The sequence below is a fragment of the Lates calcarifer genome, linkage group LG11 (genome assembly GCF_001640805.2).
Source record: "Lates calcarifer isolate ASB-BC8 linkage group LG11, TLL_Latcal_v3, whole genome shotgun sequence".
Taxonomy (NCBI): domain Eukaryota; kingdom Metazoa; phylum Chordata; class Actinopteri; family Centropomidae; genus Lates; species Lates calcarifer.
Window position 1 is genome coordinate 20,985,050 of NC_066843.1, and position 27,919 is coordinate 21,012,968.

The following is a 27,919-nucleotide window of genomic DNA, read 5'->3' on the forward strand; positions in this document are numbered from 1 at the left end:
AAGTTTTGGAACTGAGTTTAAGCAGATCTGGACTCAGGTAGTGGCTGATTTTTTTGAACCTGTCCATGAAGTAAACCACTGTATTAGAGTGATCCTGTATATGTATATTGAATGTATGGAGAGATGATAATACAGGAATCTGTGCCAGCCGCTCAAACCTTGAAACGTGGGTGCGCTCACATACTTTATCGTGAGCGCGCTTCGCCCGACTCTGTGCCTCCGACTTGTGGTGGATTCATGTATATTGGAAAGGCTGTCTGTTTATTTTGCAGCACATAAACTACGCCTTATAACGGTGCATGTAACCGACAAAAGAGTATAACCGGAGCGTCATCCTATTAAATACCCTTGGTATGTTAAACACACACTGTTTTATGATATTTTTTTTTAGGAAGAGGTACTTTCTTTGGTTAAATACGATGGCAGTTTTCTATTTTACATATTTTAATGCACTGGTGCAGCCAGAATTTAGTTGATCAGAAAAATCAAGGTGTTGTACTTAAAAAGAAAGTTCCCACGCAGCATTTGTCAGAATCTGAAAGTTCAGCTTCAGCTCAGTAAGCTATTTACAGACTGAGGTTTGATGGTTGAACCAAGTGTGCTGGTGAAAGTTTGACTTGAACGTTACATTGGGGTGGGTTCCTACGACACGTGAATGTAGCAACGGGCAGGGGTGAGCTCAGCCCTCTAGTCCTCGCTGTCTGTATCGATGAAGTTGTTTCAAAGATGGCGGATTTCCTGCCGTCCCGCTCCGTTTTATCTGTATGTTTCCCTAACTGTCTCCTCACAAGCGGCGAGGTAGAACAGTTGCGGAAATCTAAAGAGATAGATAAGTGTATTAATCGAGATAAGACTTATGTAAAACGACTAGTAAAGATCCTATTACTTGGAGCAGGCGAGAGCGGCAAGTCCACTTTCCTCAAGCAGATGCGCATTATCCATGGGCAGGACTTCGATCAGAAGGCCAAAGAAGAATTCAGAGCCACGATTTTTAGTAATGTTATAAAAGGTAAGGCAAAATCGAGCACACGTTGTATTTCACATGTTGAGGCAGGCTTGTTTTTGACCTCTGTATCGGTCGTTTACTCTGGGCTCTAAAGAGAATTGAGTGGGAAGTTGGTAGCCATGCTAACTGCAGCTGAACCGATTGGAGCACTTTTCTGTGTTCGGCAAAGCTAGTCTGGTTAGCTGGTTTAGCGACCAAGAAACGCCCATGTTATTTGTGTTTGTCTGCACGGTGTGACTGAAGGGAGCGGTAGCGCGTGCAGTGGGGTCATTGTTAGCGTTGGTTGAGAGCTTCTCTGATATAATGCAAGTTCTCATTTCTTAATGTTGAGTCACACGTAACGTACACATTGGTTTGACATTGTCCGAGTGTTCCTCGTGGCTGCTTTTATCAAGGAAACATACCACTTCGGTCTTACAGGGAGAGAATATGACACCAAAATGAGCCTGTTTACTGTAAACTCACTTATCAAATGAGACCATAGGCAGTCCTCTCCAACTGAACTACAGCATGCCTGACCACTGTGAACCTTTTTCTGAAAGTTGACACATCAAACTGCTATGAAATTTATCAGAGGAGTACAGTGAAAGCAAACGCACCAGAGCTGTGTTTATGAAAAGTGAGAATGTTTGACACTTGATGTGCACGCTGGTCACTGGTCTCAGCTGTCATATAAAAGTCACAGTATCACTTCACTTAACTCATAGCCTTGTTAACAACTTTTCAGTCAGTGTCAACAGTTAGCGGTCTGTTGTGTCACCTGCTAACAGACCTCAGTAGTAAGCCAGTGAACCTGTATATTGCTTCGTAATGTATCATTGTGGAGGGAAACCATATACAGACACTTGAGCTGTTAAAGTCAATAACTAGAGAATATTGAAGTAAACCCATTGGGTGAATCAAATCATTTAGAGTAGGCTGTCCCAGACCAGTTGTGTTGTTTCACATGTGAGGTTGCTCTGCTGGGGAAACCTGGTGATTTCTAATCTGATCACTTGCACCCTGTTCAACACTGATTTGCCTCATCAGTTTCCCTTAGTATCGAGCTGTATCACAGAAATGACTGTTGTAAATGTATGTTGTTTATCTTTCCTCTGACATTGACTTTGAGAATACTGGTCTGCTTGCCTGTCACTGTCTCTTATTGCATGTATATCAACACTGACCTATCCCTCTTGTATACAAGTACCATCACAGTATGTGTTGTTTATATGTGCAGTAAGTGCCTTCTGCTGTTCACTTGTCCACATCATGATCTAAAACTGAGTTTAAGTCGTTAAAAATGCCATTACTCCGCTTCCTGTGGCTTCTTGGCAGTAAAAGATAGTTCTCTACATAGGGAAGCCTTTACTGTGAAAATCTACTACAGGAAGTGTTGAGTTTGCATTAACATCTGTCTTTTTTGTTTCTGTGTTTTTGTCCATGATGCTTGAGTTAAGTTTTTTTTTTAACTCCATGTTTTAGACAGTTTCAGAAGAACTGAGACAACTGTAGATTTGAAGTAGTCTGTTGTCCATCATTTGACATCAGCAGCTTCCAGCCTTGGTCCAGTACACTACAGCTGCTAGTTAGGCCAATTATGCTGTTTCAATTCCCTGACTTTTGTTCTGGGGTACATGTAGACACAGTGTTAGCTATGTGACACATGGTGTTGCAAGTTACTTTTTTCCACCTCCCATTGATGAGTTTCACTGAGTGGAGTGAGGGGAACTCGCTGGTGATAACTGATATTTGTATTTACAGTCATATTTAGCATCCTGATTTATTTCTTGACACGTACTTTGAGTCAGCTGCAAGTGGGAACATAATGAATCATCATTAAGTGTGCGATGCTGTGGAAACATTGTCATCAGTCACATGTATATCTGTCATAGTGTATTGACCATACTGTGCCAACCACACATGAAAGCAGAGGTAAACACTAAAATGGTAGTCACTGATCACACAGGCCGATGGCACAGTGACCTGGGTGGTTGTGCTCCTTCCAGTTGTCGTCATGTGACTTGAACATAGTGATTGTATGAACATCACTGGGCTCTTTACATTTTTCTTTACACAACACTATGGGTAACCCTCACTGTTTATCCCACCTGAGACATGCTACTGGGAACTTTTAGGTGGGTGCTGATTGTATATCTTGTCTTCAGGATTTCTTGATAGAAACACTGCTGCTACTTTTGGTATTAGCTCAGTCACAGAGTGTCTGTCCTCCGTCCTTCATATCAAAATCAACCACAGCCCTGTCATTCATTTCTATCAGCGTGTTTACATGCTCCTAAGTAGCCAGCTTACTGACAGCTTTCTGTGGTAATCTGATTTCCTAAACCTCACACATCTGTCAATTTTCTGTATCTGAGGTAAAGGGATTATAGAAACATGATTTCCCAGCGAGACTTCTCCTGTAGAACACAAATCTCTCGGCAATGTGTACGTATAACTGGGTTTCTAATCTGCTTTTTAAATGTGATCATGTGCAGAACAAAGACTGGAGACAGAGTATCACTGTGATGAAAAGTGAAGTCATTGCACATGGTATGTAATGACATCCTCATTTCCCCAAATTCAAGCAAACACAAAGGAACCTGTTTAAGTTTAAGAAGTCAGTAAAATTAGTTTGTAAAATCTGGATGCTTTGTACTGCAAAGACAATCTCTGCTCTCTCACCATGGAGCCTGTAGCATCACTGACCTGCTGCATGTGTTTGTCAGTTTACAGTAACCAGGTTATTACAGTGCATGGAAACATGGTGTTTGATGTCCTGTGTAACTTGATTTCTCTAAGTAACCTAATTTCCACTGTCTTGGCACAGTGGGGGTACAGATGCAGAGGCTCCAGCACTAAAGGTATAGTTATCTGGTTAAAAAAAAGTTGAAAATGAAATGTTTGCCACAGTGTTCTGCTATGACATCTGGTGTGCACTGTATTGGCAATGAACAAGTGCACGTTCGTGATGGATAGCTTTGTAAAGTGGACAGTGATGGGCTGCCCCCTAAATGACCATGATTCAAATCGTCAGACAAGAAGCAGATGTGTAGAACCTATTTTTACAGTGCTGCTCTGCATCACAGTCTTTCTGTTTGCTGCTCCAGCACTTGCAGCTTCAGTATTAAATGTTAGTAAAGTCGGCTAAACAAATTTTGAACCAGGCTTTGCTGTTCAGTGTGATCAGCGCTGCAGCACTGCCTTCTCACCCTGAACTCCAGGTAGAACCTGGATCTGAAGGTCTGCTGTACTGCAACTGAGCAGTGGGCATGAATCACTTTCCTCTTAGGCTAATTGTAGGTAAGGTTTAATGAAGAGAAAATGTCAGTAACAATGCAAAGTCTGTATGAAAACGAAAACATATTTGGTTTGGAAAGTTAGTTTTCAGGCCCAGCTGAGAATAACATCATTTTACTGTTTAACTCATAAATGTGTGATACTCAAACCAACTGTGGATCATACATTATTCAGGCCCTTGCACTGATTTCATGCAGGACTGTTTTCACTCTTAGGCTACATCAACACTAATGCATTTTAGTATTAAAAAGCATCACTGCTACAGTTATTGTATGCACTACTCCAGAGTTGGTGAGCCCCTAAATAGAGGGCCTTTTTGAAACTTTGTAGGCCCCATTTTAGTTTGAAACTCGAGGGTTGTGTTTTATTCTGCACAGGCAGAAGCAGAGACTTGTAGAAACGATGACTATTCACATGGTAATTGTGGGGACCTCATCTGCTCACTATTTACTCTCTGCAGGAATGGACTCTCTCTCAAAGCTGATGTTGTTTATCTTTCCACCTTTTTATAGTGTGGATATTTTTGTGATGGCATCACAAGTCCACTCCAAAATTATCAATTAAGTCTCAGTTTGGGTGAGATTTACCAGGGCATGCAGACCTAGTTTTAAAATGCTGATGGAGACACCGGTGCAGAGTTAGTCTGGAGCCTGAGCTCAGAGACGACTGGCTCCACACAATGTGAGGTGAATAACAACAAGCCAATGACGTAGCAGAGACAGAAGCGTCTATTTGTACTTCCAATTATGTCACAGTGATTGTGGAGGCAGTTGCGCGTAAACTCCCTGTGAATAAGTGCAAACAGGGAAGTGTGGTGTGTGAGGCTGGAAAGGCTTGCTCAGCTTCAGTCAGGGGGAAGTAACTGACGCTTGACGTGGTTAAACTGAAAAGGAAACTGTTGGTGTCGGTGTCATTTCAGGATAAAAGTTAAATCAGTCAGGGTGTTGAAGGGGCGGGGGGTGTGAGATAACATCATGGGGAAGTGTCTGACGCACTCTTGACACAGATTACACATGTCATTTTGTGTCTTACTTAGGGAGTAAAAAAAATGGTAAAGGCTGTCATTAAAATGAAAACTCTCAATTTGTGAAGCTGTGATGAGATCACCTGCCATGATGAGACTGTCATCACTGACACTGGGGATATAACAGGTCTCTTGTATCTTGTGTCTCATGTAAGCCTGTAAACACAAAGTACAAAGCTGTTGTTGGTAAATAACAAAACATCTATGACTTATGCTTGGAAACAGAGCAAAGCGTCTGATTGAATTTGTGTGGTGTGGTCTGCAGTGTTGACTCTCCTGGCTTGTAGCTGTAACCAGTGTGTAACATTTTGAGACCTTGGGTCAAAGCAGTGGTTGTCAAGTGTTGTAGATGTGTGTAGTTTGGTAATGATAATTGAAGAACCAGTCGTTAAACGGCTGATTCTCCTGCCTATTTTAAGATGATAAAAATTAAATAATGATAAAAATATATCTCTGAATTGTATGAAATTCTAGTCAGTCTAATGTTTTGACACATTTAGGACTCAGATCTGCTTCCTCCAGCCTCTATGTGTTTGCATTCACACTTCTGACAGCAGCAGCTTTTACTCAGCTCTGTCTGCTGAGAAATACATTTTTGAGAAGGGGACGGCTAAAGAGGCTGAGGAAATTATAATCTTGATCTTGCTCAGAATGAGACACACCACATCATGATTAGATTTAAGTTAGACCTGCAGAGATTAGTGGCTTAATCAATTACACAGTCAAAAGAATAATAATGGTCAGCAACTATTTTAATAATCGAATAGTTGTGTTGTTACTGGTTCTGTCTTTTTGAATGTGAGGATATGATGCTTTACTTGGTCATACCTGACTAACTTCAGGTTTTTAACAGTTGGGCAAACAACAAGACATTTGAAGTCAGTAAATTTAGAAAACTATTTTATAGACAAAATGAGTAATTGAGATACTGGATACTGAAAATAAGTTGCAACCCTAGTTTAGTTAAATGAATGGATGGAGATATTAACTGAATTTGATCTGATATTAACAGACTCCATTCTCTGAACTGACGAACTTGTCACGCAACTACAGCGCGGGGGTTACGTTCTAAAAATAACCCGCAATAGGCGAAATCTGTGAAGTAGTCAGCTTTATTTTTTACAATTATTATATATGTTTTAAGGCTGTAAAACCCCTTTATACACTTTTCTCAGACGGGCATTAACATTTTCTCACATTTCTCTCTTGTTTAAACACTCTCAAAATTCAAACCTTCGTAGATTTAAAAAAATATGCTGTAAAAAAAAAAAAAAAAGCATGCAAAATTGCACACAAAAAAAATCTGCGAAACAGCAAGGCCGCGAAAGGTGAACCGCGTTATAGTGAGGGACAACTGTACTACAAGACTTGACAACTACTGCTTTGACCCAACTTGGTGTCTCTCCCAGTACTGATTTTATTAAGTGGCTCAGGTATTGGCCAGATGTGACATGACATCTAATAAATAACATTCATTCAGTCGTAGTGGGATACTCACAGTTTTTGTGCCACAGCAATCCCTGCCTTCATGCTAGGTTACAGTTCCAGGCAGCATGATATGCGTGTTTTAAATTTGTGAAAAAGGGCCCTGGTATTTATCAGGAGAGAGATAGTTACAACAATTAATCAATGAATTATGCTGTCTTGTTATTTTGTTATCATTAATATAGTGAGGTGTCATGTCTTCAATTGTCCAGGCTCCATTGTGGTCAGTTTGCATCAGTCTTGCTGTGTCTCATCCATCCACCTGCACTCTGCGCCGCCAAAACAGCTTTGACCCATCAGGGTGCAGATACAGGACCTCTGGGGATGTCCTGTGGTGTCTGGCACCAGTACTTTGGATAATGTGGATCCTTTGGATCAAGTGGGTTGTGGATTGGGGCCTCCACAGACCTGGGAAGTCTGGAGGCCAGGTGAATGCTTTGGGCTCTTTGCCATGTTTCCTCTGCCCATTTCTGGGTGTGGCAGGTATATAGTCCGGCTGGGGATCGCTGCTGCTATGGGGGAGTGCTGTTGCCATGGTACCCAAGGTTTCCCAGCAGAACACTGTAACAAGATCATCAATGTAATTCACTTCACCTGTCAGTGGGTTTAACATTGTGGACCTTGATTGTTTACTGATTTCACCAAATTAATTAATTAATTGAAGGCAAACAAGCTGTTAACTGCTGTTGATTAGTGTGTGAAATCAGTGTGTCAGAGTGTGGCAGAGTTTTTTGTTCAAAACAGGAGTATTAACTTCATGTTTTGTCATTTAAACACTTGGGCTCTCACTAATGTAAAACCAGAACTGTGTGAAGAGGATGTGAGCTGAGCTGCATAATACAGCCAACTTCCTATTGTGCCTCCCTGTTGTAACCCATGATTTATGCAGTTGCTGGTGTGCAGTGAAACTATCATGGCAGGCCAGGTAACACACATATGCATTATTAGACACTTGAGAAGCTAGCATGAAGCCACTGGCGCTTATATGATTGTATTTTAAACATACAGTCATAAGGCATAGGGGTAAACTGACTTAACTAGGCTGGGATGCAGAGTCTGTTAAAACATTTTAGTCTTTGTAAGTAAGGATGGGATTTGTTAACACTTTATCTAAACTGAATTGGCTTAGCTTGTGTCTAGCTTCACACCGCCTTTCACTTCCATCACCCATCACCACTTCCATCACAGTTAGTTTTGTGGGTTGGTTATTTTTAGGGGACAGCCCCAGAATCCAATATGAAATTGGTCATTGAATCAATGTTAGTTAGAGATGAGTGATGACAGCTGACCTGCCATTCTCATCTTAACCAGTGAAAGCAATGAACACAACCAGCTATGGATAGGATTTCACCAATTCCACTATTCTTATCAATACTCTTTATCTGTCTTGACACTTTATGGGCACTCATATTGTTTTTTTTTTTTTTTATTACTAAAATAATAACACCGGTAGTTTTTGCTTTAGATGTGCACATTTCCGTGACAGGCATGCAGCTCTCAGCAGCTAAAACTTATCTTACTCACTCACATCTGCATTAAAATGTTTTTCGTGATCTGCATATCCTCATACAGGTTGTGTGTTAATACCAGGTGAAAATAGAGGACAAATTTACTAAATTTAATACTGATATAGGAGCAATACCTGGATGGATTTTCCTTTAAAAATCATTCCTGTAAACACCATGCACTGTAGCTTGGCCATTGTTGATTAAATTTAAACTGATCAGCCACAACATTAAAAGCACTGACAGGTGAAGTGTGACATTGATTACCTTAGTACAACACAATGTTCTGCTGGGAAGCCTTGGGTCCTGACATTCATCTGAATGTTATTTGACACATACTGCCCACCTAAACATTGTTGTGGCAACAGCACTCCCAAATGGCAGGGGCCTCCCCCAGCAGGACAGTGCAGGACAGTGTTTCTTTATTACTGAGTTCATTAATAGGTTTGAAATTCAGGTGATAATATTGTCTAATTTCAAAAAGCTTAAAGAGAATTAAAAGCCTCTGTGCTGTTTGAAGAGGTTTGCAATAATCCTGTCCTTTTTTAGGTCCCTGGTGTATCTTTTGTGTCACAGTTCTTTAGTAATATAGTTAGGCAGTTTTCCTCTGTGTCTTATACATACGCTATGTGTAATGTTAAATGTTAAAAAGAGATGTAGTAATGTAACTTATTTTTTGCCCTTTGCTCTTTTCGTCTATGTCCTTGAATATTTCTCATGTGAGGGCACCAGTGCCAGTGTATTTAGGTAAAATTGCTGTATGTCAGTATTGGCTTACTGACATCCTGTTATCTGTCCCAACTATGAAAGACAAGAATTTGACTGTCTGTGTTGTTTCCAGTTCAGAGCTGACACGGAAAAGTGCACAGTGCCGTTTGGCACAGGAACTGAAGATATGTAGACAGACACAACACATTCATCCTTGAGCTGTCAGATCACACACACGCACAGACACACACCCTGCAGACAGCTGGATTAACCTGTGTGTTGGGGACAGCCGAGGAACAGAGCACATTGTCAGAGCAGGCTTGTTTGAAGGGTTGAAGCAGAGTTCACAAAGCAGTAATGTAAACTCAGCGCCTCAGCTCGCTGCTCATCTCTGCCCAGTGGACTGCCAGTGTCAGCAGATTGTGCTCAACCAAGATGAGGTTTTGTTGGCTTTTATAAGTATTTCACTGGATCACATTTGTGGCTGTAATGTTAGTGATCCAGAAACTTGATATTTGGTATTTGTTTGACTGCACAAAAAAGCATTCAGTGTTCCTTCAGCCCTCAAATCAGGACTGAAAAAAGTTCTTATGACATAAAAGTGTCATATTCTGTAATATCACAGTCAGGGTTTCCCCCAGGAAATTGGTTAGTAAAGGTGGCTAGAGCTTTACAGCAGAAGGTCTATGTTGTAAACTGGAGGAGTGGAGGTTTAAAGGACATTAAAGGACATTTTTGTGTGTTTAGTATTACTGTTTGTTACTTTCAGACGATGTAGTGGGCAGTAACTGAGACTCATGCAGACAGAGCTGTTTGTGTCATGATGTAGACACTTGAAGGCTTCAAGCAGGGACCATGAACTTAAAGGCAGTGTGCCTGATACTGTTGATCAAGTGATAAGTTGATCAACAGAAAATCAAACCATAGCTATTCTGTTGATCAAACAATTGTGTAGTTTTTTTTACTACCAGCTTCTCAAATGAGAGAATCTGATGCTTTCCTTTATCATAGTAAACTGCATTTTGGACTATTGGTCACACAAAACAAGACATCTGAGGATGTTTTATTGAGTTTTGGTAAATTGCAACAGACATTTTTTTTACTGTCTTTTGACTTTTAATAGACATTGAATAATGCAAACTGTGATAAATCCTGCCATCATGAAGTTTCTAATCTTCAGTTTTTGTTGGAGCTATTTTAAAGTGAGGCTTGAAGAGTCTACCATGTGTCAAGACGACCTAAATATGGGGTCATGGGTTAGAAAAGAGAAACACAGTGAGCTTGAACAAGAGCAAGAACAAAATACTGACGTGTGTTTCTCTCCTCCTTCAGGTATACGAGTGTTGGTGGACGCTCGAGAGAAGCTACACATCCCATGGGGCAACCCGTCCAACCAGCGGCACGGAGACACCATGATGGCGTTTGACACCCGGTCAATGATGGCTCATGGTCACGGCATGGTGGAGCCCAAAGTTTTTCAGCACTACCTGCCATCCATCCGTGCCCTGTGGGCCGACCAGGGCATCCAGAACGCCTACGACCGCCGCAGGGAGTTCCAGCTGGTGAGTAAGAGTGTTCCCCAGTGTCCATACTTCTCTGACGTATCACTCCTGACCAAGTATCTTTATTGCATTTCTGGCACAATATTTGACGTTGTACACAAGTTCAGAGTGTCAGGCATGGGTCTGTGCAGTATCGTCCAGTGAATCTGTGGCGACTGGGGAAGAGGGCAAATTTCACATAGAACTTGCCTCATTTTGTGGATCAATTAAACCATATCTCTCAAGTTACCCTTCAACCCTTGCTTTGGTGTTTTCCCTGTGTTGCACAGTTTGACATCCATGAGACTTAGTTTTAACTCTTATTTGCATTTGACTGTGGGAGGTCCAGTGATTATTTGTGAGTAGGTTGAGGGAGCTTTGGGTGTACAGATGAGCATTGACAGTGAGAGATAAAGGCTCCTCCTCACAGTTGACTGAGGAGAGCTGCAGCTGCTGAGCGCACACAGATGGACACAGACAAGCTAATGAAGGCCTGCTTCTCTCTCTGCTCTCTGTCCCTCTGCCTCCCCACGCCCTTCCTTCCTCCATGTCTCCCTCACTGCTCTCCGCAAGTTTAAGTTGTGGTCTATTAGTGTCTTGATTACAGGAAAATTATCTCTAAGTGTCCTGCAAGGAGATTGGCTTGCCAAACATCGGTTTGGAGCAGCTAATGCTGAAATTCAAGGAGCATTAAGCTCACTCTATGTTGGTTTTTTGCAGTGTTACTCTGCTCTTCTAGGTATTAGCATTCCGTGATGTTGTTGTTAATAAACTCCCCTTTACCTGCCATGTCACCTCCTCATTTCCAATTAATTATTAATTAAAACAAGTCATATTATGGTCTGTAGAAGGAATGCATTTGACGACCAAAGTCACCATGGTTTCCTCCCCAACAAATCTGCCAGCATCTGTCAGCATGCATTCACATCAGGGTTGTCAATATCAACAGGTTTATGACAGTACGAGTAAAATTAATATGGTGTATTTAATACAGCGATACAGCAATCTTCATCAATACATCGATTCGATGATCAGCAATTTCATAGCATGAAACTTAAAACATTGATCAGACATTGTAGATATTGTAATGTCCCTCGCCAAACAAGCACTTATACGTCAACTGGTTTTGTCACAAATTTTATTAAGTGCCACAACACAGGTTACTGTGAGCTACTGTGTAGCCAACGTCGACAAAAATAACAAAAACACAGAACTTTTTCTCTGTGACAGCCACTACCTATATCGACTCACTCTCAGCTCCTTGTTCTGTGGAAAGACTCAAAGCTCACCTCCATACCCGGCTCCTAGCCAATTACAGATAGCTGACCTGACAGACAGGCTTCACTGTGTCTCAGCTGACAACATGTTCATTAACCCTGGAATAACAGTACTTTAATTTAACAGTCTGAACAGTGCCTCTTCACTTACCCAACACTAACATAACGTATAATATCACAGTCCACCACAATACAATTGTTTATAAGACACAGATTGAATCAAAATCATATCGTAGCAGACTTTGTGATATCTGCACACATAGAATTGTTGTTGTTGTCATTTACCCTAGTATTTAATGAGATAAAAATATATCACGTCAGGATGTTTCTGATATTGCAATGTATTAACATCATGACTATGCACAGCAGCCGTAAGCATGGTTGACAGGTAAAGTAATGTGGAAGAAGAATTTTAACCTTAAAGGATAAAGACACATCAAACGCCACACATGCTGTCATGTAACACAGATGTGCAGTCAAATTATATCATGAAACTGCAAGGTATTTTGTGAAGCAGTCATCTAGCACACCTAGGAACATTAAACAAAAAATATGAGCAACTGGTCAATATGGAACTTGAAACTTGATGCAGACTGATCAATAGTACAAAAAAAAAAAAAATCAAATTTTAGCTTTACATGTTTTACCTAAAACAATCTGCAATAATAAGATTAATTCATTATAATGTCCTGAAGTCTAAGGTGATGTCTTCAAATCTGCAGTGTGCAGCTCTGTCAGTTGCCGTGAAGCAAACATTGCAAGCAGTCAGTCTGCTCACTGAGTCATGGGCCCAGTAAGATGATAACTGATGACTAGGTATCCCCTCTCACTAACCACAGGCTTTCTATCTCAAACAGCAGTGCAGCTTCAGTGGAATGACCTCTCTTGGTTTGGATCAAGTAGACTGTTTTGAGAGAGGAAGTCTGAGTAAAACTTGCATGCTCTAGAACACTGGGTAGGAAAGGTAGTTAAGTGGATTTATGGTTAGCTTTATCAAACACTAGGCACTGTGGGGAATGTAGCCAGGAAGCACTTACTGTGTGTGTGATGGCAGGCATCATTGTTGATTTAATGGTTTGAAAGAGTTTGGAGGGAGTAGGCTTCAGAGGACATCTGGTGAGACAGCTTGAGAGCAGAAGTTTGGACACACGTTCTTCAGTGAGAGAGAGAAATGCAGTAAGTGACACGCCCTTAATCAGAGGAGGTTGTGGTTGGGGTGGCTCTCAGAATTGGTTGCTAATGGCTATTACCTATCATTAAAGAAGGACGAAAGCCATGAGGTCATCGGCTGAGAGAGGTAGCGGGTGGAGGACGCTTTTGAAAAGCTTCTGTAGCAGAACTGATCTTATCACAGTAAAATGCAGTTTCTGCAGCAGCTAAGCTGGAAGCAAAGGAAGATGGAAGGTACCCAGCTGATGCCTGTGGCATCTCGAGATCTACACTGTTATCTCTCAGTGAGAACACTGGACAACTGGGATGGAATAGCTCCAACACAGACATCAGGCATATGAACTTCAGGGAGGAATATGATTAGTTGAGTAGCAGAGTAGCACAAAGTAACGGGGAAACTCTGTTGTGCAGTACCTAATCAGGATTAGATCCACGTGTTTGCCAGCTTTGTAGGAGCAGGAGGTGCAGACCTGTTTGAGATCATATTGAATTACGTGTGGAAGAAAATCAGCTGATTGTTTGTCAGTGGGGGATGTTAATATCTCCCAGTATTATGAGTCGACTGTCATGTTCAGAGGTGAAACACAAGAGTATGTCCAGCTCATCAATAAAATTTCCAATAAAACAGATCTGGTGGTAAATAACAAGCAAGATTTTGACTGGAGCTGTCACTGTGATTGCATGGTATTCAAATGAGGAGTGGCTGCATACTGGGGATAGTTGGGTAAATTTCAGAATCAGGAAGACTGACCCACCTTCTCACCCAGATGTTCAGGGAATATGGGAGGAAGCACGATCAGTGGAAAGTGCAGCAGCTGGCACAGTGTTTTCTGGAGGTATCCACATTTCACCGAGGGCTGAACCAGCAGATCCACAGACCAACTGAGAAAGAAGTTCAACAGAGTGAGGACTGATGGGAAGTCGAGACATTATTAACATGATGTTGTCTTTTTTCATAGAAGTAAAGTTTCAGTTAGTTTTGATGAAAGATGGAAATATGTGATGAGAAGATGAGTGAAACCTCTGATGATGATAAGTAGTAAAGATAGGGAGAGTGGTCTGTTAAGACGGCCTCTTGATGTCCTTTCTTGGTGTTTCCCTTTGTGTTTATACATATAAGACGCAGGTATCACAGCAAAGTTTTGGTAATTGAACCTGTCACGAGACAGGAGGAATCAGGACCTGTGTGCTTCAGCTCAGTAGGTGACAGTAATTAAAAATGATTGAGGTTTGATATTGAGCAGCTGGGCGTTTTGTGTAGTAAAGTCAGCAGGTTAGTGTTGTTTTCATTAATGATTGATCAGGAATTTATTTAAAAATGAGTGAAGTGGACCATAGTCTTTTTGTAGATATACTTTGCGATCGACTAAACAAGTAAAATACACTGTGCCAAGTGAACAAATACATGCTTCTCTGAGTGAAACATGTTAGAAAATCGTAGGGTTTTAAATAAGTTGAATTGGTGACACGATCAGTCAGTTGATGGTGAATGAATCAGAAAGTATTTTGATACCAACCATGATGAAAATATTGATTTGATCTTTTCTTGATTAAACAATTAACTGTTTGGTTTGTAAAGCATCAGAAAATTGTTAAGTGTCCATCATATTTCCAAGTCCAAGTGGGTCTGAGGTCTCAGTTGCACTGTAGACAAGCAGAATGTCCTTTGAGATCTGTTTTAAAGCAGCACTTGGGCTGTCTGTCTTTGAGCTTAGTTTAGCATAACCATAGTGTCCTGGTATCCGCCTGTTTTGACAGTATGTATCGCAGCTCCACACATGTAGAACAGCCATAGTGAGTTTGTTTTCCCACTCAGTGGTGGTGAGGAGGGTGGTATCACATGAAAAGGTGACGTTAATATAACCCTCTTCCATACTGACGTGGACTGTAGTTAAAACCTTGTTACATATGACACTGGAGATTAAACTCATGATAAAGTCACTATCTCTCTTCTCTTTCTCTCAGGGGGAGTCAGTCAAGTATTTCCTGGACAATTTGGAAAAGCTCGGACAGTCGGTAAGTCCCGCCCACACCGCAAAGGCTCCACGAATCACAGACCCCCAGCAGGCAGGATGCTTGATGGATCAGATGGGTGTGATAGCACTCAGCTAGTTTGTTGAAAAGAGAAGTGAAACCGTTGCCTTCCTGTCCACAGTCATGTCTCCACACTGGTTTGTTCCAGTGTGTTCTCACTATTCCTCCATGTTGCCGCCTTCCAGCACGGCTCACTGACACTGCCCAGCAACAGGCTGAGTCAAATTTCAAATCAGATTTACATACCAAAAGTCCCACATATATCAAACATTAATCCAGTTTAAGAAGAGACAGGAAATGATTCGTGAAACACTGCTAATAGCTTCACTGAGACATTTAGAAACACATGATGTGGTCATGTGACAGCCTGAATGCTCATGACAAATGACTATAAGTCAATGACAAGATAAGGAAGCTAAGTAAAAGTTTCCGTCTTCACTCTGTACTGTCCCCCACCCAGGTTCCTATTGGTCAGTCGGTGCCTTTTCCAAGAAATGAGGAAAATTATTCTAAACAGAAGTAGCTGTCAGTACATCCTCCGGCAGTCATCAGTGTGGGAAAACACAGCTAGAAGGATCTGGTTAAGTGCTTTTTTTTGCACGCTTTATTGACATGGATGGACTGTGCCTGAAAAAATGTATTTGATGTTAACACAAGATCCTTTGGCAACCATGGAAACACAAATCTGCATCAGCATGTGAGTGCAGGGATTACCCCTGATTCATCAGTGTGAAGGAGTTAAAACAGAAGTGTGTCATGGATTTATGCCGTTCTTTATTAAAAGCAAGTGAAATGTAGCCACAAAGTACATTTTTCTACTTGTTTTTTTGATGATATAGTAGGCTGCAGTTGCAGTCTGGACTAATAAGTCTCTTATGGAATTTTTGCAGTTCACCAGAACCATCATGAATGGATGAGTCACCTGTCAGTGCACATGACTTCCTGTTTACACTTGATGTTTTGTTTGTACTAAGTCAGTGAAATGAACCAGAACTAAAAAAGAGAGAGTAGGAGGGGAATGAACAGATAAAGGGCTGAAACCAGCTGACACTAGACAGAGTGCAAATATGACACAGTGACTTAATGAATTACCCGGTACTATGTACTTTTTTAGTACATACTTGGCCGCGGTTTCAAACGAGCTGAGTTGAGCTGAAAATGTGACGTCAACAGACTGCAGGCCACTGATTGGCCAGGGAGTGATTGTCACTCGATGATTAATGAGAGCGACTCCTTCACAAGAATCAAACCCGCCATTTTTAAATCCTGGCAAAAGCGACAGCGCATGCAAACAGACGTCACAGGAGTTTCGGGCCGCCTTGCTATGATGACCCCACCCACGTTGAGGTGGTACTCAATTGCAATGGAAAATGAATGAAACAGAGTAGAGCAGAGTAGGGTTGAGTAGAGTCGAGGCGAGTAGTGCGAAAACTGTGTAATGTAATTATACATTTTTGCCACACTTTGATGTCGTCGCACAACTGGAGCGCTCAACAGCGACCACCAAGCTGCTGAAGTTGCTGTTAGGTAACACATATTCCTGGGATCAATCCAGTGCCATTCTGATTAACATGTCATAGGAGATGTGTAATTTATTTTTAGGTGTTTTACTCTGGCCCTTTAAACCATAAACACATGTAGTAATCCAAAACTGCTGCCTAATAGACATCTCAGATAACTCTTTAACTGATTGACCAACTAAACAATTTGACCTTATGCCAAGTGTTTCTCAAGAGAAGTAACCCAGAAAACACTGTTGGTCTGCTCTCTCAGTGCTGGAATTCCTCCTTATGATGTTCTTTTCCTGCCCTGCATGAACAAACAAGTGCACTGGAAGTCCTGCTGGGGGAGTGTGTTTGGAAAAAAAAAAAAAAAAAGGAGGATCTTTGGGAAAATATCCATTATTTGTGAGTGTGTTTGTGTGTGTGTTGGCATGCACACACCAGCATGGTCTATGTCAGCGGTGAGTCATCACCATTGGAATGTTAGGAATTTGGATCTGTCTTGAAACATACTGGTGCACACACGCACACTCACGAGTCAAAACATGAGTAGGAATAATATTACATCATATTTGATCCCATGTATAAGATTTACTTGCTTTATTGCAAAGTCTTGTCACTGCTAAGGTGAACTACCCAGTCCTGCTCCTCTCATAAACACACTCCAACACACACTCTGTGGCAGCCCAATGTTTGTTTATGTACTCTGGTATTTTAGGAATGCAGTATGTTAAACAGGGATGTCCCCACATCAGCTGCATGAGAAGTGTATGCTTTTATCTGCAACAAAAAGTTCAGCATTTCTTCCCCTAAACTCTTAATTTGCACTGATTGTGAAGTGTGTGTGTCTGTGTGTGTGTGTGTGAATAGAGATTTTTTTATATATCAAGAAAAATGTAGCTTTTTTTAACTACTTGACTTTAAAATGTACTGATACAAACATTGTAACTGAATATGCAAGTTTTGATGTAAATCTTGGATAAGAACTGTTAAATCTGTTAAACCTGTCTGTAATAATCTGCTTGCAGGACTACCTCCCCACCCAACAGGACATTCTCCTGGCCAGAAAGCCCACTAAGGGCATCCACGAGTATGACTTTGAGATTAAGAACGTGCCCTTCAAGATGGTGGACGTGGGCGGTCAGCGCTCCGAGAGGCGGCGCTGGTTTGAATGCTTTGACTCCGTTACTTCCATCCTCTTCCTCGTCTCCTCCTCTGAGTACGACCAGGTGAGTCAGCTGGAGGCCTTACCCTAGCCTTGTGCAGCGAGGACGCACAGACACTGGTGTAGAATTCCTGAATGTGGCAGAATTGAAAGTGGTGTAGTCCACTCAAATAAACCAACATTTCACACAAACTGGATTATCAAATTCATCACATTACACATCTAGAGAAAATCTGCATCATCTCCACTCATCTACATGAAATGTCTCTCAGTGGATTGAAATGAGCTTCAGGTTCCAGAGGCTGTTTTTTTTTTTTTTACTGTCAATCTGCAAATTTAAAGTTTTCCTCTAATGGTAACCTCAGTGTTCCTCAACATACCGTTTTCAATATTTCACTTTGTTTCTGAGGAATTAAGTTAATGACTGATAATGCAATCCATGCTAAGACTGGTGAGACTTAAAATGCATGTAGCATGGACCATATAGTCCCAGGAACTAATGAACCCCCAGGCAGCAGTGAGACCAACAACATCATTTTCATGTGCTTGTTAGTAGATGAAGGAATTAATGATCTTCTCTCAGATACTGAGAAATCTTCTGCTCCATCTTTTGGTCACTAGCAGCTGACTCCAGTGTCCACTAACACTAATACTAATTTGATATGTTTGCTTCTCCGGTCAGCCTGTGCAGTGTTGATATTTAGCTTATAGCACATGACTATATTACATTTCTTTTTTGGCATCACCGCTGGTCATAAAATTAGGCTAATAAATCTGCTATTGGATTAAAAAGAAACACAGGTAAGTGTCCATGGGTGGTAAAGGACAATAAGAACACACTGTTGTGATGCAGTTTTGATAGATCTGTGCTTCTATTCTTTGTGCAAAGCACAAACAAAGCCGTTGCAAATACCAGACATATGTTGCCAGAACCACCTTTGACCCCAGCACACACGTCTGCATTCTAACACCTCCAGGTGCTGATGGAGGACCGGCAGACCAACCGACTGAGCGAGTCCCTCAACATTTTTGAGACCATTGTCAACAACCGGGTTTTCAGCAACGTCTCCATCATCTTGTTCCTGAACAAGACAGACCTGCTGGAGGAGAAGGTGAAGCAGGTATCCATCAAAGACTACTTCCCCGAGTTCTCGGGCAATCCCACAAGCCTTGCAGATGTCCAGCGCTTCCTGGTGGAATGCTTTCGCAAAAAGCGCCGCGAGCAGCAGCAGAAGCCACTGTACCATCACTTCACCACGGCCATCAACACTGAGAACATCCGGCTGGTGTTCCGTGACGTCAAGGACACCATCCTTCACGACAACCTCAAGCAGCTGATGCTGCAGTGAGGGGACTGACCGAGGAGGCGGAGGAGGGATGGTGGAGGCAGACGGAAAGTTGGATGTCAAGGTGCCTTCTCCCTTACCCTCCCCGCCACCACCAGCCCGTAAGGGGAATGGGCAGTGTCACTTTTGAACTTTGACTGTGTATTAAAGCCACCACTACTACCGCCATTCCCCCCTCCCATCCACGCTTGCTCTCTGCCTTACTGAGCTTGTTCACTGTGACTTATAACAGCTGCCTTTGGCTCAGAGCCCCAACCGCTCTCTGACCCTTCAAACCACTGTAAATGACCTCTAACCCCCCCACGCCACCACACACACACACACACACACACACACACACACACACACACACACACACACACACACACACACACACACATACACATATACACATATACACACACACTCTGCAGTGGACCTCCCTGACATCTTTTATATTCTCCCTCTGTGTTGCTTCTGATTCACACACACACACACACACACTGTCCTTTTTTTCCCCCCTTGTGCTGCTCTGACCACTGTTGATAGGGAGGCAGGGGGGCTGGTTTTAAATTGGTGTTTTTGAGTAGCTGTCAAAGCCACCTGCGGGTGCCGGTGATATCAGCAGCTGAGCAACTGTTGCCAGGTGTTGCCTTCCTTTGCAGAACTCTTTTGTTTTTGTCTTTGGCTTTACATCTGTTTCCACTGGCGCTTGGTGATGACATCACTGGGCTGGGGTGGGGATTTCCTCTTAGAGCAGTGGAACAGGAAAGAACAGAACTAGCGCGCGCACACACACACACACACACACACACACACACACACAGATAGGAATTCCTGCATCTAAGTCCACTTAATTCTAGTTCTCTAATCATTTTGTTTCTTTTTCTAGTTTATGAATATACTGTATGTACCTATGCATTTTTCTTTAACTTATATTTTATAGGGGTTTACACTTAGTCGATTTGTGACTGCTGATGGACTCTGTTACAGTTGATTAGGGGAGGGCTGATGAGAGAGCACAGACACAAACAAATAGACCACTTGTAAAATAAAACAGTGCTATCAGGCTAGCTAGTGCAGGGCTAAGAGTGACAAGTCGAATTTAGCCTTTTCTCAGGGCACACTGTGAACCACTCTGTGAATCAAAACCAACCAGAACTCTCATGCTTCTGCCCTTCCACGAGTCAAATAAAGATTTTATGAGGTCTTTTCTCTCTATGTGTTAGCAGGAAAAAAACTCAAGTCATCATGCTTCTAAAGCAAAACTCTGGCCATCTTTAACCTGGAGCGTATGTTACCATTACGGTCTGGACTAAAAGACACATTTCATTTGTATATAGATGTATTATCTGAATGACACCATCTGGCCACAGACCTTTGCGTTTACACCTGGTATTGATAAGTTGTGTTATCTCAATTCTTTTCATTTTGTTTTGATAATTGATCATTTACACAATTTTAAGCAAAGATTCCAAAATTTGATGGTTGTAAGTTCTAGTCTTACATTTTAGTAAATAATATATACATAATCTCATAATAATTCTTAGTTGTCAGCCCTGATTGGATCTCTGTATTTAAATTAGACCTCCACACAGCACCCAACATAACTTTGGAACCAAAGACTTGCTGGGTCAGAGCATCTAGGAGCCCAAGACCTAAACTTGGGGCCATTGCTATCAGTGTTTAGACCCCTAAGGAGGTAGGCGGAGCTGACAGACCTGTCACCAAAGCTGGGGGGTTGCTCAAAAGAGTCCCATCTCCGAACACCACATCTGGATGACTTCCTGGACCACATTCAGATATGGTCAGCATATCTGGTAGCATTCCTATTGCTGTGTTTTCTCTCTGTCTGCATTCGTTTGTTTTTCCATCTCTGGTTAACATAATCCACATACAGATCACATGGTATTACCAGTGTTACGCTGGGTCTGTGGTGCACTTCCATTGAGAAATTCAGTTTTCATCTTACTTGCCTTGCTACATCAGCTCTTTGTTGCTGGGCTACTGGACAATACTAAAATCACCTAAAACCCCCTCTTTAATGAAAACATAAATATTAACTCGTGCTCTGGCAGTTGACTGCAGCTGCGTCTGTCAGTAGTGCGAACAACAGTAGAAGTGGTGCGGTCATAGTAGACTGAGCAGATGTCCAGTGTGCATCTGCATCAGCTGTACTGCAGAGGCAAGCAGGACACGAACATCTTCAAGTGAACACTGCTGAATCCATCACTGCAGAGATCCCGGTGTTTTCAGTGATACAGATATGTCAGGTCTGAAGTTTAGGGCAAATGATCCACAAGGTGTAGCCTGAAAAATGTCACACCCTCTAACATAAGGTTACTCTCAGGTGGAGACCCCACATGTCCCAAACTGTTTCTTTTCAGGAAATGGAAAAAAAAAAAACTAACATTTTTAGAAATAATTGAACACAGTGTTCACAGTCAGTATTGTGTCTTTGGATAGATATTTGTAAAGCCCACAGATGAATGTAAACCTTGGCCAATAGCATTGGTTTATGGAAAAAAAAACAAATGATGAAGTATGGAGATAGGAGGTCTTTTCCTGACAGTGACAATAAGTATGGTAGTTTGACTGTTGGAAGTGTTTTGCTACCGTGACCATTATCGCCTCAATTAACTGTTACTTGAGGGGTGATGATGGCTGACGTGGTTGAGGTTGAAAATGGCCAAATTTATAACTGAAGGCCCGTGGAATCTCACACCAGGCCTGTATGTTTTATCTCTCCACTGTATCTTAACCACCTTAAGTGTTGTGTATTGTGCTACAAGTGACAAGGTGGCTCAGTTTTTTTACTGTCTCAGATCTGTTTTATTTTCCAAAAGGTACCTGTTAGTGCTGTCCATCTTTCCCCTTCTTCACATCCTAACTTAAAAAGAAAAGGGATAAAGCCAGCCTGTATTGTTACTGATGATCCTCAGCAGTTGGTGTCTGCTGGCTGCTCTCACTGTTGTGTACAGGTTATGTATAGTTCACATTGTCCTCTTAACTTCTTCTCTAAAGTCAAATTCATTCACTCATTATGTATCTCTCACACCAACCTCACTCTCATTTCTAACAGCTGATGTAACCCCCCACACCTGTTTGTATTTATGACCATGAGTGTTTATTTTTATTTGATTTTATTTTCATTTTTGGATGGTGTTTTATTTAAAACAAAAGCAGGTGTTCAGTGGCCTGTCTTATGGTGTTTTAGGGGACAGCCCCATTAATCAGCTTCCTCCACATGTGTTGAGAACATGAACACTGATGTCCCCCAGATTTCCGGCTCCACTGGTTCATGCTAACACTTTGTCATACATTGAACGATAATCACCAGGTTGATAAAAGTGTATAACACAAGTTACAGATGAAATGAAGCTGACCTTTGGTTGAGCTGTTACATCCCCCCCCACCCACCCACTCCACCACTACCTTTAAACATGGCTGACAGAGAGGCTTTTACTGTTTTCGGTGTCACAACAAACAGGTCTTGTGTTTGTGTGGGAACACAGGCATTCTGCATACATAAGCATAGCCACAACATGTTTTTTTATTCTTATCTTTATGGTTGTTTTAATTCCTAATGGCAGCTAATCACTAAAAAGACTGAATAACCCTGTTTTAGCTTGAACATGGCTCAGTTACCCCCCCGACTGCTTATCTATACTGGAGCCCCCTTTGGTCTTGTGTCTCTGTTTTAATCAGTGCAGGTGGAATATCAGACCGAGTTTTCCTTGTGTGACTGTGACCTATGGAACCTCTGAGGGGACATGAGCCAGACCAAGAAACTGTCTGGTGAGCACCAGAAACTTGAAGGAAGGTTTTTGCTCATGTGTTTTTAGGGGCTTAGTAATGACCCAAACACTTACACTTACAGACTTAAAAATTTAACAGTGATTTTAAGATGGTCGACAGAGACTGTAAAGAATACCCGAGTCTCTAATGAAGTAAGTCATGAAAAGTGGATTTACCTTTTTTGCTTCATGCTGTTTAGGTATTCTGACATCTACCGGTGTCCATCCATTTCTGAACACTATGAAAATGAATATGCAGAAAAACAATGCTGACGCCATGGTCACTGTAATGGATTACACAGTTCACACAGTTCATTTTCTTTTGTAAATGAATGGGCTAAAACACACTGATATTCTTCTCTTACCTACAGCTAATCCAGTAGATTAGTATAAAATATAACAACATCAGCTGCTGTGTGTGTGTGTGTGTGAGCTGCTGCAACTGAAGGCAGAAAACAGTTTTCACACAGCTCAGCTCACAGACTTCAGTTAGTCACATGATTAGTTGCCTCTTCTCTTTGGGTCACGCATTTCAGTTTTATTTCTGTTTACGTCACAGTCATTGTGTTCCTCTCTTCTCAGTTTGATACTGGACTCACTGCAGCCCTGATATTTCCCCACCATTTAGATTTAGCTTTGAGGTTGTTATTGCCTTAATCAGTGACATGAAGGGGAAATGGAAACAGACCAAAAAGGAGTCTGCCCTTACTCACTGTGTGTGCTAGCATGGAGCAGTGAAGTCACATGGTTGATTTGTGGTATGTCTGTGTGTGTGTGTTCCCAACTCTAAAAGAGGAAGTTGACCAACAGGACTGGCTATCAAAACCTCTGTGAATTCTTTAAGTTGTGCAGTGCCAGTCAGCATGATTCTCCCTCCGTCAGTCTGTCTGCATTGGGATGAAGCAGTCCTGTGTATGTCTGTGTGTGTGTGTGTGTGTGTGTCTGTGTCTGTGTCTGTGTCTGTGTCTCACACAAACACACTGTGTCCTGTCTGAAGCCTAAAGCCAGCAGAGGCCTCATTGTCTGGGTTCAGACCGTTGTGTCATGTCATCACTTCAGGCCAGAAGAAAGCATGTAGTTACACAAACACACACACACACACACACAACACGAGGTCCTGTTGTGCCACAAGTCATGGCAGCACAGGCCTGATTCAGCCTCTGTCAGTGCTGAACAAACTTGGTTTTGATTATTGGAGCACAGACAGTTTACTGTTACACAGGAACATGAGCAGATGGGTGAGCGACGATGTCCCACACGCTGTTACACTGTCTCTGCTCTTTAATGGAGCCTGTGTGATGTCACATGTTTCCACTGTGTAGGATCAGGACTCCACAGTCTGACAGGCGCTCAGCGTTGAGTTGATGCCTGCAGCAAAAAGGAGCCACATCCTCTCATAGCACTTACTTTTTCAACCGTCTTCCTACACCTGATGGATTCACAACAGAATCTGGACTTAATGGAGGAAAAAAGGAAAAAAAAAATAGTTCTGAGATTGATGATCAAATTCAGAATTTGAACATTTAGATCAGCATTGCAGGAGGAAAATATTCCTAGGTTAAAGCGCCAAAATGAATTAGAATCTTTCTGGAACATTATGCATAATGAAGTAAAAGGTACGCTTTGCAGCATGTCAGAGCTTTCAGCCGCACTTCACAGGCTCTTCATCAGTGAATGCAGTCAGGCTGTAATTCAGCTCTGACCCCAGTCACTGTGACTGGACAGAGACTCTCTGCTCTCATGAGTCCAGAGCGACACATGAAGACTGGGAGACGTGTTTAAAAGCTGTGACAGAGCAGCTAAGCATTCATTTGAGTGTAGATCATTGTGAGGTTAAACTTGTTTTCTAAGGGGGAAAAAAAAAAATCACAATCTCAGAACATTTTCTTTTTTCCCCACATTTTTTTCCCCTCTCACAGACAGACCGATGGTGGCTCTGCTGTAAATGACTGGCAACTGTTTTTTTGACTCCTTAAAGGGTTCAGTATGCTTTAAACAAACACGCTTGTAAGACATGTCGTTCAGCCATGTCTAAAAGGAAAAGTGTTGTCAGTGTCCACAGTGGAGGTGGTGTGAAAAGCCTGCCATAGTGGCCTTCTCCAGACCGCACCACACTCCCCTCTCCATCTCTCTCCAAGAGCTCTCTGCCTTTTGCATGTCTTTGTAATTTTAGCACCATGAATCAGAAAAAATGAGACAGTCAGTGGTTCAGAGTATTTATGCTGTTGCCCTCTGTTGTTGCCTAGAAAATAACAGAAGTAGTTGTGTGAAGATGGAGTAAAAGAGCTGGAGAGAAAAGTTAAAAAGTAACCCTGCCTACTGCTGTGCACAATGGACCAGTCACTGTGTAAGGTGGACTTTATATTCTAATTGTCTTTGACCTGACACTTTGTTTAAAGCATACTGAAGTGTGTCCAAAGTGCTCACACCAAGCTAAATATCTGCCTTAAATCCCAGACAGGTTAGTCTCCGTTGTTATCTTTGTGCTCAGGAGCTGTGTGTGTCTGTGTGTGTGTGTTGGACTGTGGTCCAGGTGACTGCCGCTATTTTGTATCTGAGTCAGTGCAGTCACATGTTCACCATCTGCCTTCCACCATGACACATTGATTTGTCACCAGATCCTGAGATAGAGTGATTTCAGGACTGCTAGTGTTCTGTGCCGAGATCTGATCTGGGACCAGAGTAGACCTGGTTCCAGCCAGGAGGCCTTGTTTGGTTTCTGCTCCTTAAGCTTCATGTCGAGCACCGTCTCCGTGACCCTGCCTTTGACTTTGCCTTGTAACGTTTCAGTGATAGTGGTTTCGTACACTGCGTCCTGTGTGTTCTGTGAATCTGACATCGATGTTGTAACTGAAACAGAATGAATCAAAAAACACTTTTAAAAAAAGTGTTTGGTTGTAAATACTTGTGAGAGGAAACCAGTGTCACCTTACATAGTCCAAACTATGCAACAGCACTGCTCCACAGCCATGACTTGGTATTATGTTGTGTTAAAAAATAATCATGATCTCACTGACTGATGATTTAATACCAGTGTTTTATAGAAATATGTCTGTAATCACATCAGGAAAAATGATCTGCCAAATATACTGATGTTTAGTGCCTCCTTTTCCAAGCTCTGCCTCTACTGTCCAATCATGTTAACAAAGGTTTATACTGTGTCTTAGGTTTGTTTGTCTGTTTTTTTTTTTTTTTTTAAATTATGCCACACAAGCAGTCTGATGTCCTCATACTAAGAAATTCACATAAAACATTTCTCTTCCCAGTTTTGGTATTTTCAGATAGACAAGCTTTCAATGTACAGTCTAACTTATGCTGTTTTACCCTTCTACTCTCCTAAATAAATCCATCTGTTTTTTTTTTTAAATCTGTCTGTGCTGTTCTTAAAGTCCTGCCTCATATAGAGAACATGGCTGTTTCATACAAACCACACTTTTGGTGCATGGTGCTGATATATTATTGGTTAATTGATCAGTTAATAGACCACATTGATTATCCAGTGATAGTTCCTCAGTCATTTTTTTTTAGGGAAAATGAGAAATCTGCAGTGTAAATTTCCTTTTATATCATAAATGGAATATCTGCTGAATTTGCTCATGTCACTTATGGCTTTCAGATAATTGCAGCATATTGAAGGAAACAGAATAGATGTGTTAACTCCAAATACACAGCCACAACATTAAAACCACTTCCATAATATTGTGTAGGTCCTCCTTGTGCTGCTAAAACAGCTCTGACCTGTCAGGGCATGGAAACTGGACCTCTGAGGGTGTCCAGTGGTGTCTGCCACTGGGACATTGGCAGTGGATCCTTTTGGTCCTGTGGGTTGCAGGGTGGGGCCTCCAACATCTGGCTTGTTCTGGTCCCACAGATGTTCAATCAGATTTGGATTCTGGGGGATTTGGAGGCCAGGTCAACACCTTGGCTCTTTGTTCCTTGAGCTATTTCTGAGCAGTTTTTGTGGTGTGGTTGGAGCACCATCCTGCTGGGGGAGGCCCCTGCCACTGGGGAGTGCGTTTGCCATGGGGAAGTGTGCTTGGTCTACAACAATATTGAACTGGGTGGCATATATCAAAGTAACATCCAGATGAATGTCAGAGCCAAGTTTCCCTGCAGAACATTGTATTGCAAAGAGATGATGAATGTTATTCACTGTAGAAGCTATAGCCTTACGCTCACATTCTTTACATCAGTGCATGTAACTGTGCTTGAGCAGCAGGTGAGCTACAACACACACAGCGTCCCTGACTCAGCGCAGTTTGAGGTTTGAAACCAAATAACAGTGTAGTAATTGAAACATTATCACATGACTTCTATCATAGGATGAATGTTATTATTTGGATATAAGTGTGTGCTTTCTCTGCCATAGAACATGTTGAGAATGTTCATGTTTGTTAAAATAAATATGTTTATACAGTCATTAATATCTCTACATTTTTACCTTCACCAGTAGTAGTTTTAGGAATGAATCAGTCCCATCAGGAGGCGTCTGACTGGTTCATCCTGCAGCAGGACAATGAGTCCAAACACACAGCCACAGTCAGAGACTAGGAAGAACAAGGAGTCCTGCAGCAGGTGGTCTGACCCTCACACTGGAGATTTTAGATACACCTTACATATCCACTTGATGTCGTGTCTGAGCTGAGTCCATTTTGGGGTAAGGCATGAATCATGTCATTAAAATACTGTATCAGTCTTGTGTATGTTCCATAATGCTGCTCTCAGGACAGAACCAGTGACGTGGAGATGGGGCTTATCTCAGCATCAGCCCTGTAGACAGAACAAAGCTGCTCTCTGGGTGAGGCCTACATTACTGTGTGTTAACATGCACACTAAGTAGCATTGTTATGATCAAGGTTTTGTGCTCATGTGTCAACATATTCTGGTTCCAGAAACCTGAAAAGCCCTCTTCCCAGGTTCAGACAAGCCTAGCTTTGTTAGCTGACAGAAACCAGGACACTGTGACCTGGAAACACCTGATCCCTGATTCTCTGCCGCGCTCGCAGGTACGTATTCATCACCCTGCATTACAGTGAGTCAATTCAAACAAACAAACAAAAAAAGTGATGGTATGTGGTGTACTGATGACCAGCATGCTATA

General features: G+C 41.9%; 1 protein-coding gene across 1 annotated transcript; it reads left to right on the top strand.

Moving 5' to 3' along the window:
* Positions 1–673: 673 nt before the first annotated feature.
* On the top strand, positions 674–26,185 carry gna13b (guanine nucleotide binding protein (G protein), alpha 13b). Its single transcript, XM_018697844.2, has 5 exons — positions 674–1,009; positions 10,340–10,569; positions 14,961–15,011; positions 17,560–17,760; positions 18,674–26,185. The coding sequence occupies exons 1-5, from the start codon at positions 727–729 to the stop codon at positions 19,043–19,045; spliced, it is 1,137 nt and encodes a 378-aa protein (XP_018553360.1). The 5' UTR covers positions 674–726; the 3' UTR covers positions 19,046–26,185.
* The last annotated feature ends 1,734 nt before the right edge of the window (positions 26,186–27,919 follow it).